Raw genomic sequence first — 17,438 nt, 5'->3', positions numbered from 1 at the left:
GGGACGCTGCTCCCCTCACCGCTCTGTTCCGTGCCCGGCGTCCTCTCCCCGCTCTGCTGTCAGCGCGCGCTCCTTCCCGGCGTCCTCCTCCCGCTCTGCTCTCAGCGCGCGCTCCTTCCCGGCCCCTGTGCTTAGGGCGCGCGCGCGCGCGCTCCCCTCCTCTTAAAGGGGCCGCGCGCGTCGTCCTAAGGAGTCCCCGGCCAATGGCCGGAGGACTTCATCATATATAAGGCACCTCCTCCAAAATGGAGGTGCCCGAGCAATGTTGTTTGCACCAGTGTCTCACCTGTGCTTCAGCCCTCAGGTCCCGTTGCCAGTTACCTGCCAGTTTCCTGCCAGTTTCTTACTTGTTACCTGCCTGCCTGCCTGAGGTCCGACGGTCTGCCTTACAACTCCGGTCAGTCTGTCTAAGGACCAACTTGTCCGCTCACCTGGGAGCACACATCAGCTACCTGCCTGCTTGCCTGAGGTCCGACGGTCTGCCTTACAACTCCGGTCAGTCTGTCTATGGACCAGCTTGCCCGCCCACCTGGGAGCGCTTCTCCGCTACCTGCCTGCTTGCCAGCCCGGAGGCTCCGTTGTCACGTGCTGTGACCACCAGCTATCTCAGAGACTCTTGCCCGCTCACCTGGGAGCGCTTCTCCGTTACTTACCTGCCTGCCAGCCCGGAGGTTCCGCCGTCACGTGCCGTGACCACCTGCTATTCCAGAGACTCTCGCTTGCTCACCTGGGAGCACACATCTACCATCTGCCTGCTAGCCTACCCGGAGGTTCTGCCATCACAGGTCGTACCTACCCGTTCACCCAGAGACTGCCACCCGCTCCCGTACAAGGGCCGCCCCCTTGTATAGTAGCTCAGAGGTTCCGCCTCCCGGACCCGTTACACTCATAAAGTGACAGTGGTCAGAATTGTAAAAATTGGCCTGGTCATTAACGTGCAAACCACCCTCGGGGGTTAAGGGGTTAATGGAAAGTTGAGTGGAAGGAAAAAGTGTGGAGGAAAAAGGGGCACAAGCAACCGGGATAACCGCAGCCTTGAAAGGATTGTTAAGAAAAGGCCATTCAAAAATTTGGAGGAGATTCACAAGGAGTGGACTGCTGCTGGAGTCATTGCTTCAAGAGCCACCACACAAAGACGTATCCAGGACATGGGCTACAAGTGTCACATTCCTTGTGTCAAGCCACTCATGACCAATAGACAACACCAGAAGCGTCTTACCTGGGCCAAGGAGAAAAAGACCTGGACTGTTGCTCAGTGGTCCAAGGTGTTGTTTTCAGATGAAAGTAAATTTTGCATTTCATTTGGAAATCAAGGTCCCAGAGTCTGGAGGAAGAGTGGAGAGGCCACAATCCAAGCTGCTTGAGGTCTAGTGTGAAGTTTCCACAATCAGTGATGGTTTGGGGAGCCATGTCACCTCCTGGTCTAGGTCCACTGTGTTTTATCAAGACCAAAGTCAGCGCAGCCATCGACCAAGAAATTTTAGAGCACTTCATGCTTCCCTCTGCCGACAAGCTTTTTGGAGATGGAAATTTGATTCTCCAGCAGGACTTGGCACCTGTCCACACTGCCAAAAGTACCAATACCTGGTTTACAAACAACAGTATCACTGTGCTTGATTGGCCAGCAACTCGCCTGACCTTAACCCCATAGAGAACCTATGGGGTATTGTCAAGAGGAAGATGAGAGACACCAGACCCAACAATGCAGACGAGCTGAAGGCTGCTATCAAAGCAACCTGGGCTTCCATAACACCTCAGCAGTGCCACAGGATGATTGCCTCCATGCCACGCCGCATTGATGCAGTAATTGATGCAAAAGGAGCCCCGACCAAGTATTGAGTGCATTTACTGAACATACATTTCAGTAGGCTAACATTTCGCATTTAAAAATCATTTTTCAAGCTGTTGTTATAAAGTATTCTAATTTACTGAGATAATGACTTTTGTGTTTTCATTGGCTGTAAGCCATAATCATCAACATTAGCAGAAATAAACACTTGAAATAGATCACTCTGTTTGTAATGACTCTATATAATATATGAGTTTCACTTTTTGTATTGAAGAACTGAAATAAATTAACTTTTTGATGATATTCTAATTTAGTGAGAAGCACCTGTATGTTCCCATGACACCTTGCAATATTCTATGACTTTGGAAGCTCTATCGTGTCGGAGAGTTTTTTTATCAGCTGTAATCAAAAAGATCTGCAGGACCCTGGTCCAGTGGTCCCATCTCTAGTCCATGGCCAATCAGACGAGGCCCTGTGAACCTCCTCTTACCCTCCAGGATCCCCAATGCCTCTTCTGATTAGTAAGCCTGACCCAATGCCATGTGTGCGCACACCATTAGTTATATCGGGCCTACTAATCAAAAAGGGCACCGGTGATTCAGGCAAGTAGGACGTGGTTCTCAGAGCACTGGCCCAGAAGCTGCTGATGTGGCCGCTGCACCAGAGTCATGCAGATATTTTTTCTTGACTCCACCAAAAACCCATTCTGGGAGGACAACTGCGTTTAATGCGAAAAAATAATGAATAAAAACTGCAATTACAGGTGAATATATAAACAAAGCATGCTGCAACATAGAGGCAGTAATGTCCATTAATAACGCTGCCAGAAAAAGTTTAAAAATAACATTTTAAAGGGAATCTGTCAGCAGGTTCTTGCTATGTAATCTGACAACAGCATGATGTAGGGACAGAAACCCTAATTCCAGCGATGTGTTATTAATTCCAGTGATGTGTCATTGATTCATTAATTCCAGGGATGGGCTGCTTGCTGCAGTTTTGATAAAATCAGTTTTCTCTGCTGCAGATCTAGCAGTTCTCTGAATACTGACCTCTGCATAACCCCGCCCACACCGCTGATTGGCAGTTTTCTGTGTACATTGTGCATAGGCAGAAAGCTGCCAATCAGTGGTGGTGGTGGGATTATACAGGGAAGGAGGACTACATGGCACAAGACAACTAGTCCTCTAGTGATTATCTCCTACTGATAAAACACTGGATTTTATTGAAGCAACAACAAGCAGCCTAACAAGTGACCCATCCCTGGAATCAGGATCTCTGACCCTACATCATTCTGCTCACAGATTAGAACACAAAAACCTGCTGACAGATTCCCTTTAAACTATAAACTGATTTGAGGGGTTATGCAACATTAGGATATTTCTGAATAGATGTCTCAGCTATAGCCGGAAGAATAGAAAAAAATTCTACAGCACAGTCAGTACAGCTCACAGGGCGATCCTACCATAGGCGTCATGCATGTCACTTACAGGCTGATTGTTGCCTGTGATCACCAGATCTTCGCTGCGACGTCCTCCCACGGTGCTCTTGTATAATGGATGTATTACGCCCATGTCAGAAACTTGTTTAAACCGTAGTAAGCCGTTGTCATGAAACTCCATGCTTTCACAGCCGCTAGGTCCAATACGGATGACAACCCATATTACCAATGTGATCTAGAAAAACACAAGGACAATTCATTACACTAATCCTAAAAAAAAGCAGATCGACTCTAGGGGAGAATACAGTCAATCATGAAGGCACAACACAATGGGCCAATTCATTATTGCATCTGCTTCGGATTTGTCTATTTTTTTTGATGTTTTTAATTAGTGTCAAATTCTTCTTTTAATTTGCACATTTTTTTTAAGTCTATTTTATAGGTGTTCGCTTGTTTTTCCTTTTATGTTTGCCAATGTGAGCGCGTTTTTTTTTTTCCAGATGATTGTGAGCGATTCACCAAGTGAGACTTTTTTTTTTCTTAATGTGGCGATATTTTTGGACAAATCCTGTCCCAGCCTGGAGTGATTTCAATTACACCTGAATATTTTTTGTGTGAAAATTTCACCACATTTAGCAGAGCGTGCAACTTTTTGCTCTAAAAAATGCACAAGAAATGTAAAGAACAAAAATAAAGAGCATTTTTTATTTTGTGTAAAATTCATGAATCACGTTTGAAGACTTTGGGGCAAAAAAACGTCAAGGAATGCCACAAGACCAAACCAAAAAAAAAGTGACTTAAAAAAAATAAATAAAGCAAATGACGAATTGGCCCCAAAGTTCCTATGGATTCATATTGTTGCTGTACAGGAATGTACATAAGTCCGGTTAACATACAAAGAATTATGACCAATCAGTCCAATCTGACACATGATGAAATTGGTCGGAGCTGCCGGTTTACACCTACAGATATTTTTATAGTGTAGAACTAATTCCTATCTTCTTCATCCAGTATCATGGCCCTAAAATAACCCAAAATGTCCCTTAAATTAATGGGGTTGTCTTTCACATATCTGGTTACACATTTTTATGCATGTCAGATCAGTTTTCTGGTAGATGGGATAGATTTCAATCCAAAATATTGCCTGTTTTCACATGCCAATTAAAGGCTATGTGTCATTGAAAAATGAACAGTTATACTTTTTTGGAAATTGTGGAAAATATGAAAAAAAAATTTTTTTCTTATTTTCTACTGTTTGACAAAGAATAAATAAAAAAATGTGGGTTGTGTCGCCATTTTGCGAGACCGATAACATTTTTATATTTTCCCCGATTGAGATGTGTCAGGGCTCGTTTACTGCCTCCTGAGCTTACGGTTGTATTGATAACATTTTGGAGTACGTAAGACACTAGGATCGCTTTTTATTGCAGTTTTTTAAGAGAGGAGTACTGACTGAAAAAACACAATTACACCTTTTTGGATTTTTTTTTTCGTTACTACAATTACTGTACAAATTCATTCATTTTATACTTTGTATTATTTTGATAGACCGGACTTTTACGGACATGGCAATGAATATGTTTACTTTGTTAATTTTTTTTTAAATTCTTTATTTTTAATGGAGGAAAACGGGAGGTGATTCAAATATTTAACGCTTACATTATATACTGCACTATTACCGTAGAGATAGTGAAAATCTCAGTCCCCTATGAAGCTTAGGCATTAGCTGATCTTCACAGGAGTACCAAGATGGCAGTAATGGGGCCTAAAGAAGGCCGACACATCTATCACAGTAACCCTTCAGTGCAAGTATCTGGAGACCGATGGAAGTCGGTTAGAGATTGACAGCAGCACTTAAAAGGTTAATAGCAGCAACCTGAGCTTAGCTATGGCTGCTGCTGTTAGACACACATGCTGGTTATGTAATATAGCCAGGGTCAGACAAATGTGGAGAGAGCTCAGCTCCTGAATCAGCACCACACACAGACACCCCTAAGCTGACGTACCTATACAGCATTTTGCGTTAAGGGGTTAGATATACAACAAATTGTGCCACATTCCCTTTAAGCTTCATATTGACCTGATGGGAAAGTAATCAGATATCTGTAAGTGTAAAATAACCTAAAGTCGTTCTGCCAAAAAAATAAAACAAACCCAAAACTATTGGCTTAGTCTATGTTCACACATGCATTGGGAATAATGGCACAACACACAGTGCTGTTTTCCCCAGGCATGGGCAGAACCTGATAGGCCCCATAGGATCCACTCATGGATCACCTCTAGGCTGCGCGTTGCGGCAGGTCCGTCAGAATGCTGCAGCATTTGTTAATATCAGATATCACTCTTGACCCATCACCTTTCAGTCTGGCCTTTACTTACAATTAAATTAATGACAGCCAAGATAAACAGTAGGACGATCACACAAATGGCCAAGTTGCCCTTTCTGCCTCTCAGACCGGTTTTATGCAGGCGATCTTCATCAATGGGAATGTATCCGGCTTTGAAGTTACTGTTATGCTCCTTATTCACAGTTCTGCGCTCTACTGCCTTCTCCCGCATTGACTTCTTGACTGGTCCGTTGGAGCTCTAAGGTAAAAGAGAAAAACATAGCATTTACCGGTAATTGATTATATTATGACACATATTTAATGCCCATTTTATAATCATTACATAATATTTTAAAATGGAATTTTTGTGCGTTAAACTCAAATTAAGACTGAAGGGCTATTGCAGACCTGAAGCCTCTGTCATTCCAGCTCTGTTCCCTGCCCAGCGTCACCGCCTCCAGCGTGGCTGACCGCCTCTTTGTCTGAATTCACTCAACATAGACACCATGATTCAAGCAAGAGGATGCAGCGCTGGGCAGGCAATAGAGCTGGAGTGACAGAGGCTTCAGATCTACAAATTGTCTTTAAGCCTCATTTGCTTTTCAATTGAAATGCTAATTGATCAGTAACAGAAAAATGGACTGGCCACATAGAGGTATTGCTGGGGGGTGAAATTCTGCTCATACATATTCCATTTAAAGGAAGACTGGAAAGCTGCAATCTCTTAGATTGACCGTCTGTATCTGAGCAGATGTAGTCTGTCTATTTGCATGGTAGATCTCAACAAGTTCAATATTTTAATCCCCTGGGAATGGAAACAACTTGTCCATCCTTGTAGCATAAAATATCTAAAGAAAATTGATGTACAATACAAAATTATATTGAGGTATCGTGTTAGCCAGAAAAATCTATGTAAACACTTTTAAGGCCAAAAATGACAAAAAAAAGTATTCTTGGAGTGATACCTTCATTGGCTAACCAGAAAAAATATATATCTGCAAGCTTCCAGAGTAGAGGCGCCTTCTTCAGGTAGGATTACAAAAGAAAATTGAAAATTTTATTGCCGTTCCCATTGTATATGATACGTCTATATACACTCAACAAATTCTTCCTGGACACAAGAGAACGGTAGTGTCTAATTTGCAATTAGTTCTTATATCTCCAGGAGGAATAATAGAGGAACACCATAAGGCCTCATTCACACATTCAGTATTTGGTCAGTATTTTTTTCATCAGTATTTGTAAGCCAAAACCAGGAGTGGAACAATCAGAGGAAAAGTATAATAGAAACACGTCACCACTTCTGCATTTTTCACCTACTCCTAATTTTGGCTTACAAATACTGATGTAAAATACTGAACAAATACTGAGGTGTGAATAAGCCCTTACACACAGTTCTGAAAAAGGAAATCCAGGCTAATAATTCACATGGAAGGAGCCAGTGACTGCTGAACTGAGTCAGCAGAGGTGACAGGTCCATTTTGAACTGTTTGTGTCTTCTAACTTGTTTTTCAGGAGCAATCTTTCCTTTCTAAACAGTCCTAAGCACCTGTTTACACTAACTACCTGTTACTTGCATCCCTGTACTTATCAGACAGCCATCAGAGTGGTCTGACTGTAACATGACTCTGTCCCAAGCAAGCCAACACCATGGCAATGCGACAATACAGGGCGATTCTTATAATATCACACAGTACAGATCTGAAAGCATCTTTCCTTGTATCATTAATGTGAAATAAAATTCTGGATATTAAGGGTAAAAATTTGATATTTATGTAAAATATGGCCATCATTTGCTTTCTGTATTAGGTACACAAACCTAATACAGCAGGTCTAAAAGGCAGCCATCACTGAAGGAAAAGAATAGAAGAGAAGATACATATCACCTATGGGGCAGCGGCTTACATACAATTTATGAACCCCTATGGTTACTCTGCTTTATGGAGACTATGTATTAACTTCCTGACAAGGTCAAATTTTACAATTCTGACTACTGTCGCTTTATGTGGTAATAACTGCAACACTTCAACGGACCCCACGGATTCTGAGAATGTTTTTTCATGACACATTGTACTTTATGTTAGTGGTAAATTTAGGCTGAAATTTTTTGCGTCGATTTGTGAAAATAACAGAATTTTGGCGGAAATTTTGCAACTTTTTTGTGCTACAAGTAACATGAAAGACCTCTATATTTCCGATAACAGATGATGGACCTGAGTGGGGACTTTCTTTTTTTGTGGATTGATTTGAAGCTTTTTTTGTGAACATTTTACATAGCATTTGGGATCACGTTTATCCTGAGCTCTACGCTGAGCACTTACATTGGATTTTCCATATAAATCTCCAAGTGACGTGATTCAGATGAAGCCCCCGAGGGATCCATTCACTATAATAAAGCAGCAGAGTTACTCTGGACTCTGTCTGGCCTCTGTTCAGCAGTGTCCTTATCAGAAGTGCACAAAAATGTGGCTGACCGCACTTTTATGCACGTCTAAAAAGACAGACACCGCTGGATCATAGGCCAGACAGCGCCCACATCTGCATCATTACAGGGAATCTTCCGTTGGGGGCTCCGTCTGAATCACGTATTTCAGAGATTTACATGGAAACTACGGTTTTTATTGGTAGAATTTTCGGTCACATGACATTTTTTGATCGCTTTCTATTCCGATTTTTGAGAGGCAGAATGAACAAAAACAATCAATTCAGAAATTATTTTTTATGCCGTTCACCGTGTGGTAAGTGTGACTAAACGACTTTATTCTTCGGGTCAGTACGATTACGGCGATACTACATTCATATAGTTTTTTTTATGTTTTGGCGCTTTTACACAACAAAAACTATTTTATACAAAAAAAGAATAGGTTTTGCATTGCTCTATTCTGAGAGCTATAACTTTTTTATTTTTCTGCTGAAGTAGCTGTATGGCGGCTTGTTTTCTGCAGGAAAAATGACATTTTCAGCTATATCATTTTTATTTACATTTGACTGTTCGTGTTTTATTCCACTTTTTGTTTAGCGATATGATGAAAAAGCATTTTTTTGCCTTTTTTTTACATTATTCAATGAAAGGGTTAACTAGTGGAACCGTTTTATAGGTTGGGTCGTTCCGTACGCAATGATTCCAAATGTGTACTGTTTTTTTTTTTTACATAAAAATCCGTATTTATGGATATAATATATATATACATATTTATTATATTGTGATTTTTTTAAAATATTGTTAAAAAATTTTGTAACTTTTTTTATTTTCTTACTTAGTCCCTCTATGTGACTTTAACTTTTAGGTTGTTCCGATACCAAATATGTACTTTGTTTATTTTTGTTTTTATATAAATATATGAAATATATTTATTAGATTCATATATATTATTTTTTTGTTCTTTTGTTTTGTGATTTTTTGTTTTTTTAATATTTTTTTTTACTTTTTAACCTCATCCCAGGATGGGACATCAACTTTCCTTGCCCTGATCACTGGTCTAATACTCTGCAATGCTTTTGCATTGCAGGGCATTAGCTCAGTGCATCGCACATAGACAGGAGGCGTGTCAGCTCATGCTCTGAGCAGGATCTTACAGGCCACCGTACCTGGGTGACCTCAACGGCCATCTTTCGGCCCGGGGTCACCATCGGCACAGCATAATCACAATCGCATTGGGCCGATCGAAGCAGAGAGGGAAGCTCCCTCCCTCTGCTATACCGATGAATGTCGCTGTCACTATTAACAGCAGCATCAGATGGGTTAAATACCCGCGATCTGCGCTAGCACCGATAGTCGGCATTCCCGCAAAGCGTCAGTTCTCCTATAGTGCTGATAACCACTTTTGATCGCGCTGGTGCTTGGCATAAGCCCACACAATCATCACGCCGTACATGTAAAGTGGTTTGCGGGAATGCAGATGTTGTGAAGGGGTTAAAAAGGGTGTTCTGGTTATATTAGATCATCCTCTATCCACAGGATAGGTGACAACCTTGACTGGTGGGGGTCCAACCACTGAGCCCACCAATGATCGCCAGAATAGCAGACTTATGTCCCTTACTTGAATGAAGTGGCGGTCTTGCGTTTTTTGCTGCCAATCCAAAGTTTACAGAAGTGGTGGAGAGAGCCGGACACCGTGCGCCATCAGCACAGCTGTACCTGGGCTTGTTTTTCGTGGGATGAGTTGAAGCTTTGAATACCGCCATTCATTTTACCATATAATGTACCGTAAAAAATTCTAAGTCAGGTGAAAGAAGCTGATTCCACCATTGATTTTTGGGCCTCATTTTTTCAGTATGCAGTAACAATGACCTGGCAACACAATTCTCCAGGGCAGTATGATTATGGTGAGAACCGGATATATTTACTATAATTTACTGGTTTAAAAAAAAATTGCACTTTGTAAAGACTAATAACTTTTTATTTCTTCATTGTTGAGAGGGATTTTTCTTCTTCTAATGACGAGCTGTAGTTTTTATTAACATTTTAATACCAAACACTTTGATTGCATTTTTTTGGGGGGAGAAGGAGATACTAATCTAGCATTTCCTTTTTAATTACTTTACGTTTACAGCATGCCAATCATTTTTTTTTACTTGACCAGTGAAATCTCATTTACATTTATGGTGTTCCAAAAAACAGTAACATGTTAATTCTTTGTTTTTACCGACATTTTTCCCCATTGAAATCAAAATGGCTTTTGCATGTGGGAATATACCCCAACTTGGCGTTTGATGAGCGCTGCGCAGAGGGGGCGATGTGCCGCTCCGCCGCCATACCTGCGATTATCAGGTGCACAGTTCGCAGCTGCAGAAAGGTTTGTAGCTTTTCCAGTGCATAGTGGATAAGCCGTGATGTGCGGTTTCTCCCAACGAGCGGTGACTTATCGTCTGTCACCGGTGGAGGGAACGTCGCCCCTCTCACTTATATGTGATACTATAGGTTTGGGCGCCATCGATGTCTTCAGCGCTGACCTCACTGTAATGATGGACATGGCTGTGACCATATGACTCCATACACACTAGGGACAGGGCAGTCAGCAGGTGACATGTGCACTGCATTATCTGCATTAATGCACTATAGTGTGCTGCTCATCCCTACCAGTCCCGTCCTCCCCACCAGTCACGCTATCAGCCTCTATGCAGCCTGTCTCCCCGGGCAGATCATGGCTTCCCCCTCTCACACCGGCACCTAGTCAGCTCCGCACTGACCTGCTCGGCCGCCGCCATCTTCCTCTGCTCTATTCTGCCTCCAGAACACAAAGGAGGAGCCGGACTGTACCACCAGCATACGCAGGGGAGGAGGGTGCACACCGACGTATGAAAATGTCATCTATAAGGTACATGACTGCTTGTAAAATGAAAGAAAAACTATTCGTGATGAAGGCTTAACATTCAAGCGTAGATAAAATTCAGTTTTTGTGTTTTCTTTTTTACCCCCCCCCCCACCATCAATAGGGAATGGTTTGTTCCTGTGGTCCATAGGAATGTAGCGGTGGAGGCGCCGCTCACACTGGCCTATTCCGGGCGCTGTATAAATAGCGCTCTCTGTATGAGGACGAATAACTCTGGGGCCGGACATAACGCGTGTCCGGAAACCTCTGCGCCAGCTGCTGTTCAGACCGTTCACAGCTGCGATTCTGCTGTGAAAAAGGCTGAATCGCAGAGAAGTCGCATGCGACCTGCACTGAAGTATAATGCGAGTTGTAGACGATGCTAGGGGCAGGTTCACACCGAAGTATAAAAAAATCATTCAGGGTCACCTAGAAAAGTGGGACGATTTTTTCTCACGTGTCATCCGTGTACAATCTGTTTTTTTACACAGCAGCTATTAATCATTGATAGTTTCCTGTGTTAGAGAATTGCACTGTATCCGGATGAATCGGATGCTTGACCGGTGCTCTGATTTTTAGAGAATTGTACTGTATCCGGATGAATCGGATGCTTGACCGATGCTCTGATTTTTAGAGAATTGCACTGTATCCGAATGAATAGGATGCTTGACCGGTGCTCTGATTTTTAGAGAATTGTACTGTATCCGGATGAATCGGATGCTTGACCGGTGCTCTGATTTTTAGAGAATTGCACTGTATCCGGATGAATCGGATGCTTGACCGGTGCTCTGATTTTTAGAGAATTGTACTGTATCCGGATGAATCGGATGCTTGACCGGTGCTCTGATTTTTAGAGAATTGCACTGTATCCGGATGAATAGGATGCTTGACCGGTGCTCTGATTTTTAGAGAATTGCACTGTATCCGGATGAATCGGATGCTTGACCGGTGCTCTGATTTTTAGAGAATTGTACTGTATCCGGATGAATCGGATGCTTGACCGGTGCTCTGATTTTTAGAGAATTGTACTGTATCCGGATGAATCGGATGCTTGACCGATGCTCTGATTTTTAGAGAATTGCACTGTATCCGAATGAATAGGATGCTTGACCGGTGCTCTGATTTTTAGAGAATTGTACTGTATCCGGATGAATCGGATGCTTGACCGGTGCTCTGATTTTTAGAGAATTGCACTGTATCCGGATGAATCGGATGCTTGACTGGTGCTCTGATTTTTAGAGAATTGCACTGTATCCGGATGAATAGGATGCTTGACCGGTGCTCTGATTTTTAGAGAATTGCACTGTATCCGGATGAATCGGATGCTTGACCGGTGCTCTGATTTTTAGAGAATTGCACTGTATCCGGATGAATCGGATGCTTGACCGGTGCTCTGATTTTTAGAGAATTGCACTGTATCCGGATGAATCGGATGCTTGACCGGTGCTCTGATTTTTAGAGAATTGCACTGTATCCGGATGAATCGGATGCTTGACCGGTGCTCTGATTTTTAGAGAATTGCACTGTATCCGGATGAATCAGCTGCTTGACCGATGCTCTGATTTTTAGAGAATTGTACTGTATCCGGATGAATCGGATGCTTGACCGATGCTCTGATTTTTAGAGAATTGTACTGTATCCGGATGAATCGGATGCTTGACCGGTGCTCTGATTTTTAGAGAATTGTACTGTATCCGGATGAATCGGATGCTTGACCGGTGCTCTGATTTTTAGAGAATTGTACTGTATCCGGATGAATCGGATGCTTGACCGGTGCTCTGATTTTTAGAGAATTGCACTGTATCCGGATGAATCGGATGCTTGACCGGTGCTCTGATTTTTAGAGAATTGCACTGTATCCGGATGAATCGGATGCTTGACCGGTGCTCTGATTTTTAGAGAATTGCACTGTATCCGGATGAATCGGATGCTTGACCGGTGCTCTGATTTTTAGAGAATTGCACTGTATCCGGATGAATCGGATGCTTGACCGGTGCTCTGATTTTTAGAGAATTGCACTGTATCCGGATGAATCGGATGCTTGACCGGTGCTCTGATTTTTAGAGAATTGCACTGTATCCGGATGAATCGGATGCTTGACCGGTGCTCTGATTTTTAGAGAATTGCACTGTATCCGGATGAATCGGATGCTTGACCGGTGCTCTGATTTTTAGAGAATTGCACTGTATCCGGATGAATCGGATGCTTGACCGGTGCTCTGATTTTTAGAGAATTGCACTGTATCCGGATGAATCGGATGCTTGACCGGTGCTCTGATTTTTAGAGAATTGCACTGTATCCGGATGAATCAGCTGCTTGACCGGTGCTCTGATTTTTAGAGAATTGCACTGTATCCGGATGAATCGGATGCTTTACCGGTGCTCTGATTTTTAGAGAATTGCACTGTATCCGGATGAATCGGATGCTTGACCGGTGCTCTGATTTTTAGAGAATTGCACTGTATCCGGATGAATCGGATGCTTGACCGGTGCTCTGATTTTTAGAGAATTGCACTGTATCCGGATGAATCAGCTGCTTGACCGGTGCTCTGATTTTTAGAGAATTGCACTGTATCCGGATGAATCAGCTGCTTGACCGGTGCTCTGATTTTTAGAGAATTGCACTTTATCCGGATGAATCGGATGCTTGACCAATGCTCTGATATTTAGAGAATTGCACTGTATCCAGATGAATCAGCTGCTTGACCGATGCTCTGATATTTAGAGAATTGCACTGTATCCGGATGAATCGGATGCTTGACCGGTGCTCTGATTTTTAGAGAATTGCACTGTATCCGGATGAATCAGCTACTTGACCGATGCTCTGATATTTAGAGAATTGCACTGTATCCAGATGAATCAGATGCTTGACCGGTGCTCTGATTTTTAGAGAATTGCACTGTATCCGGATGAATCGGATGCTTGACCGGTGCTCTGATTTTTAGAGAATTGCACTGTATCCGGATGAATCAGCTGCTTGACCGATGCTGTGATTTTTAGAGAATTGCACTGTATCCGGATGAATCGGATGCTTGACCGGTGCTCTGATTTTTAGAGAATTGCACTGTATCCGGATGAATCGGATGCTTGACCGGTGCTCTGATTTTTAGAGAATTGCACTGTATCCGGGTGAATCAGCTGCTTGACCGGTGCTCTGATTTTTATAGAATTGCACTGTATCCGGATGAATCAGCTGCTTGACCGATGCTCTGATTTTTAGAGAATTGCACTGTATCCGGATGAATCGGATGCTTGACCGGTGCTCTGATTTTTAGAGAATTGCACTGTATCCGGGTGTATCAGCTGCTTGACCGGTGCTCTGATTTTTTTCTGCGCCCATGGACTTGACTGGGAGAGTTTCATCCGCTTTACAGAAGAAACTAACGCACGCTACGATTATTCTCACACAGATTCGATTAGTGGGAAAAAAAAATCCCCCATCTGCTCGGTCCCATTGAATAACATTAGTCTGAGTGCTGTAGAAAATAACGGACAACACTCAGACAAAAAATACAGTCATGTGAATGAGCCCTTACCCTGCGTCACAGCCATGGTGCGACAGCCTAGGAAGTCCTTAGATGTGATGTCACCATGCGACCAGGGTCCTCCCTCCTAGACCAAGACGTTGGGACACATGCAAATTACCAGTGAAAATTACCCGACATTACAGATATTAAATCTACACGCTGTCACTTTTTTGTTGCAGATTCTCACCACAGATTTCACCCTTTGTAGTGCAAAATTGTGAGATTTGGAGCAGCTCTCTCCCCACATGGGGTTCTCCTGACCCGATCCCAGCAGCCTTAGTGCAGGTGCATCCGAAATGCGATCTGACAAAACACAAGATCGCACCTAAGGACCAATGTTATGCTATGGGGCCGTGCACATGTCTGATTATTTTCTCTGACAGAGCAGGTCCAAGGTAAAAATCACATCATGCCTGAGTTTGACCTGATACTTGGATCGCACTCGGCCATACAAGTCAACGAGTCTGTGAAAAACATGGATGACATCTGAGTCCAGTATGATTTTCCGTGCACTGACACATTGAAGAAGATGATGACATTTTTATCTCCATCTTCTCCTCACTCAAGAGAATCGGATCACACTATAATCACACTCTGATCAGTGTTAGGGCTCGCTCTCACTTGCGATTAAATTGGACAAATGGAATCTGATAAAAAATCGGATTGCATTCGGTCCAATGTTAATCTATCATGGTGTGTTGTTTTTTTTTTTCAGCTCCGATTGGATTGCAATCGGACTGAAAAAAAATGTGCAGCATGCTACGATTGCATGCTGGATTTGGATCGCGCACACCCATATAAGCTTATGGGTGCGTGTGAAACATCGCACTGCACTCAGAAGTCACCCAAGTACAGTGCAATTCCCGCTGACGCCAGCAACAGAGGAGATGGAGAAATTAATGTCTCTGTCTCCGCAGCTGTGCTGCGATGCTCTCTGTGCGAGAAGATCAGAGCACTGACACTCGGCTCCCGCTTGCAGCAGAGCAGGAGCCGAGTGTCATTAGTATATCACATTCAATGCTATGGCATCCCATGAGATAAGCTAATGACTCAAGCCTTATTTGCATAATCGGCCCTATTCTCTCAGATGAGTGACTCTACGGCCATGTGCACCTACTCTTACTTATACTAATGAGGTTGAGTTCAGTCCAGGAGACTTGTGGCCGGTCTGGACAATACAGTCTGTACCTGGATTGAGAAAGTCAGATGTGTGAAACTGGAATGACACGTTTTTTTTTTTAAGAAAGGGACAAAGAAGAGGTTTATGGGCGAAAAACACCACAAAGTGCCATAAAGAAAAACTCAGGACATAGATCAGGCTGTGCTTCTTTTTTTTTTAAACAAAAAACAGCGAACATAGAGCGTTTCATAATCTAAAGACTACCAGCAAAAATCCCCAATGAAGCATTACAAAATGCAAAACAAAATAGTAACAAAAAGGCTATTGTCTTTTTTGAAAACGTTAACACATTGCACGTTTGATGTAGATTTTACAAGAGAATTTCTAAAATTAAATTTCTGCAACAAAAAAACAATGTGTATTTATCTGCACTTATTCATGTGTTTTCTTTTGTGTGGAAACTGCACCAAAAATGCAACAAAATAAAATAGAGCAGCAATTTATCCTGCAGATTTAGGTTCCCCAGTAAAATAAACGTCTAAGATCGACACCAAAATGCTATGTTTTCTGCAAAAGAAATGGATGCGCTGCGGCTTTCAAAATTGCAATTACACAGAAATTACGCCCAACGCTCCCCCTCCAAAAAAATAATACAAAAAATAATAAAAAAAATGTAAAGAAACACAGCATGTGCACCAAAGGCGCATTCACACATCCATGTGAATGTTACCACCTGGGAGAAATGGACTGATTTTTTTCTCAGACGTGCATCCTAAGTTACCCTTTAAGGACCAGGGAGTTTTTTGTTTTTTTTCACTTTCGTTTTTTCCTCGCCTTCTTTCAAGAGCCATAACATTTTATTTTTCCGTCGACATAGACGTATGAGGACTCGTTTTTTGCCGATCAAGTTGTAGTTTTGTAGTTTTGAATGGCACCATTCATTTTATCATATAATAAACTAAAAAAACGACAAAAAAAAATCCAAATGCGATCAAAAAATGGTGCAATTCTGCTGTTGTTTTTTGGGTATCGTTTTTATGACGTTTATTGTGCAGTAAAAATCACCTGGGTCAAACCTGTCCAGGTCAATCCGACTATTACAGTACCAAACATGCATTCGTTTTTTTCTATTTAAATGCTAAAAAACTTTCTATTCAAAAAAAAAAATTGTAACCATTTGCTAAGACCCTTAACACTTTTTTGATTTTTTGATACAAGTTTCGTGTACAAATGATGCTTTGATTGCTTGTTATTCCATTTTTTAGGGAGGTGAGGTGAGTGAAAAAATGCAATTCTGGTGTTTTGATTTTTTTTCTCTTTTAGAGATTAACCGATCGGGTCCATTAATTCTATATTTTAATAGATCGGACTTTTATCAACGCGATGATACCAAATATGTTTATTTTTAATTAGGAAAAGGGTGGTGATTTTAACTTTTAGATATCTATTATTTTTTATATGTTTTTTTAACAATTTTCCATATTTTTTTAGTCCCCTAAGGCTATATTGCTTTTCGCTGCTTTATTTTGTAGCCAAAACATGATCTCTTGGCAGTAAAAAAGCTGCAGACAAAAAGCAGGTTTTGCTGGCTTTTTACTGCATTTTTTTTCTGCGTTTTTTTTGGATCCCAAAGTTCAGTTTTGCTCCCACCATAGAAAAAAAAGTGACTATTCTGAACAAAAACTTTCATATGAGTTTATGAAAAACGAGGGGAGTTGAATTGGTCAGGCATAGTTTACCTAAGACATTGGCAGAGCATAGAGTTGGTAGACATTGTTTATTTTCACACATTGGTAGAGCCATTGAGTTGGTCAGGAATTGTTCAATTTCACACACATTGGTCGGACATTCTTTACTTTTACACGTTGGGCGAACATTGAATTGGTCAGGTATTGTTCATACATTGGTTAGACATTCTTTACTTTC

General features: G+C 42.0%; 1 protein-coding gene across 1 annotated transcript in view; it reads right to left on the bottom strand.

Annotated features, from left to right (window-relative positions):
- Window positions 1-10,812, bottom strand: part of SGCB (sarcoglycan beta) — a 33,353-nt gene extending 22,541 nt beyond the window's left edge. The window contains exons 1-3 of the mRNA XM_073645503.1: window positions 10,745-10,812; window positions 5,607-5,813; window positions 3,277-3,462 (exon numbers count right to left, since the gene is read on the bottom strand). Of these exons, the coding sequence (XP_073501604.1) occupies window positions 3,277-3,462; window positions 5,607-5,813; window positions 10,745-10,762 (411 nt within the window). The 5' untranslated portion in view covers window positions 10,763-10,812. The remainder of the gene's footprint in view (window positions 1-3,276; window positions 3,463-5,606; window positions 5,814-10,744) is intronic.
- Between the last annotated feature and the right edge of the window lie 6,626 nt (window positions 10,813-17,438).

This window comes from Phyllobates terribilis, unplaced genomic scaffold, assembly GCF_046119375.1.
Source record: "Phyllobates terribilis strain yellow unplaced genomic scaffold, ASM4611937v1 Scaffold_1__5_contigs__length_1240528914, whole genome shotgun sequence".
Lineage (NCBI taxonomy): Eukaryota > Metazoa > Chordata > Amphibia > Anura > Dendrobatidae > Phyllobates > Phyllobates terribilis.
This window is presented reverse-complemented; position numbering and strand designations above follow the sequence as displayed.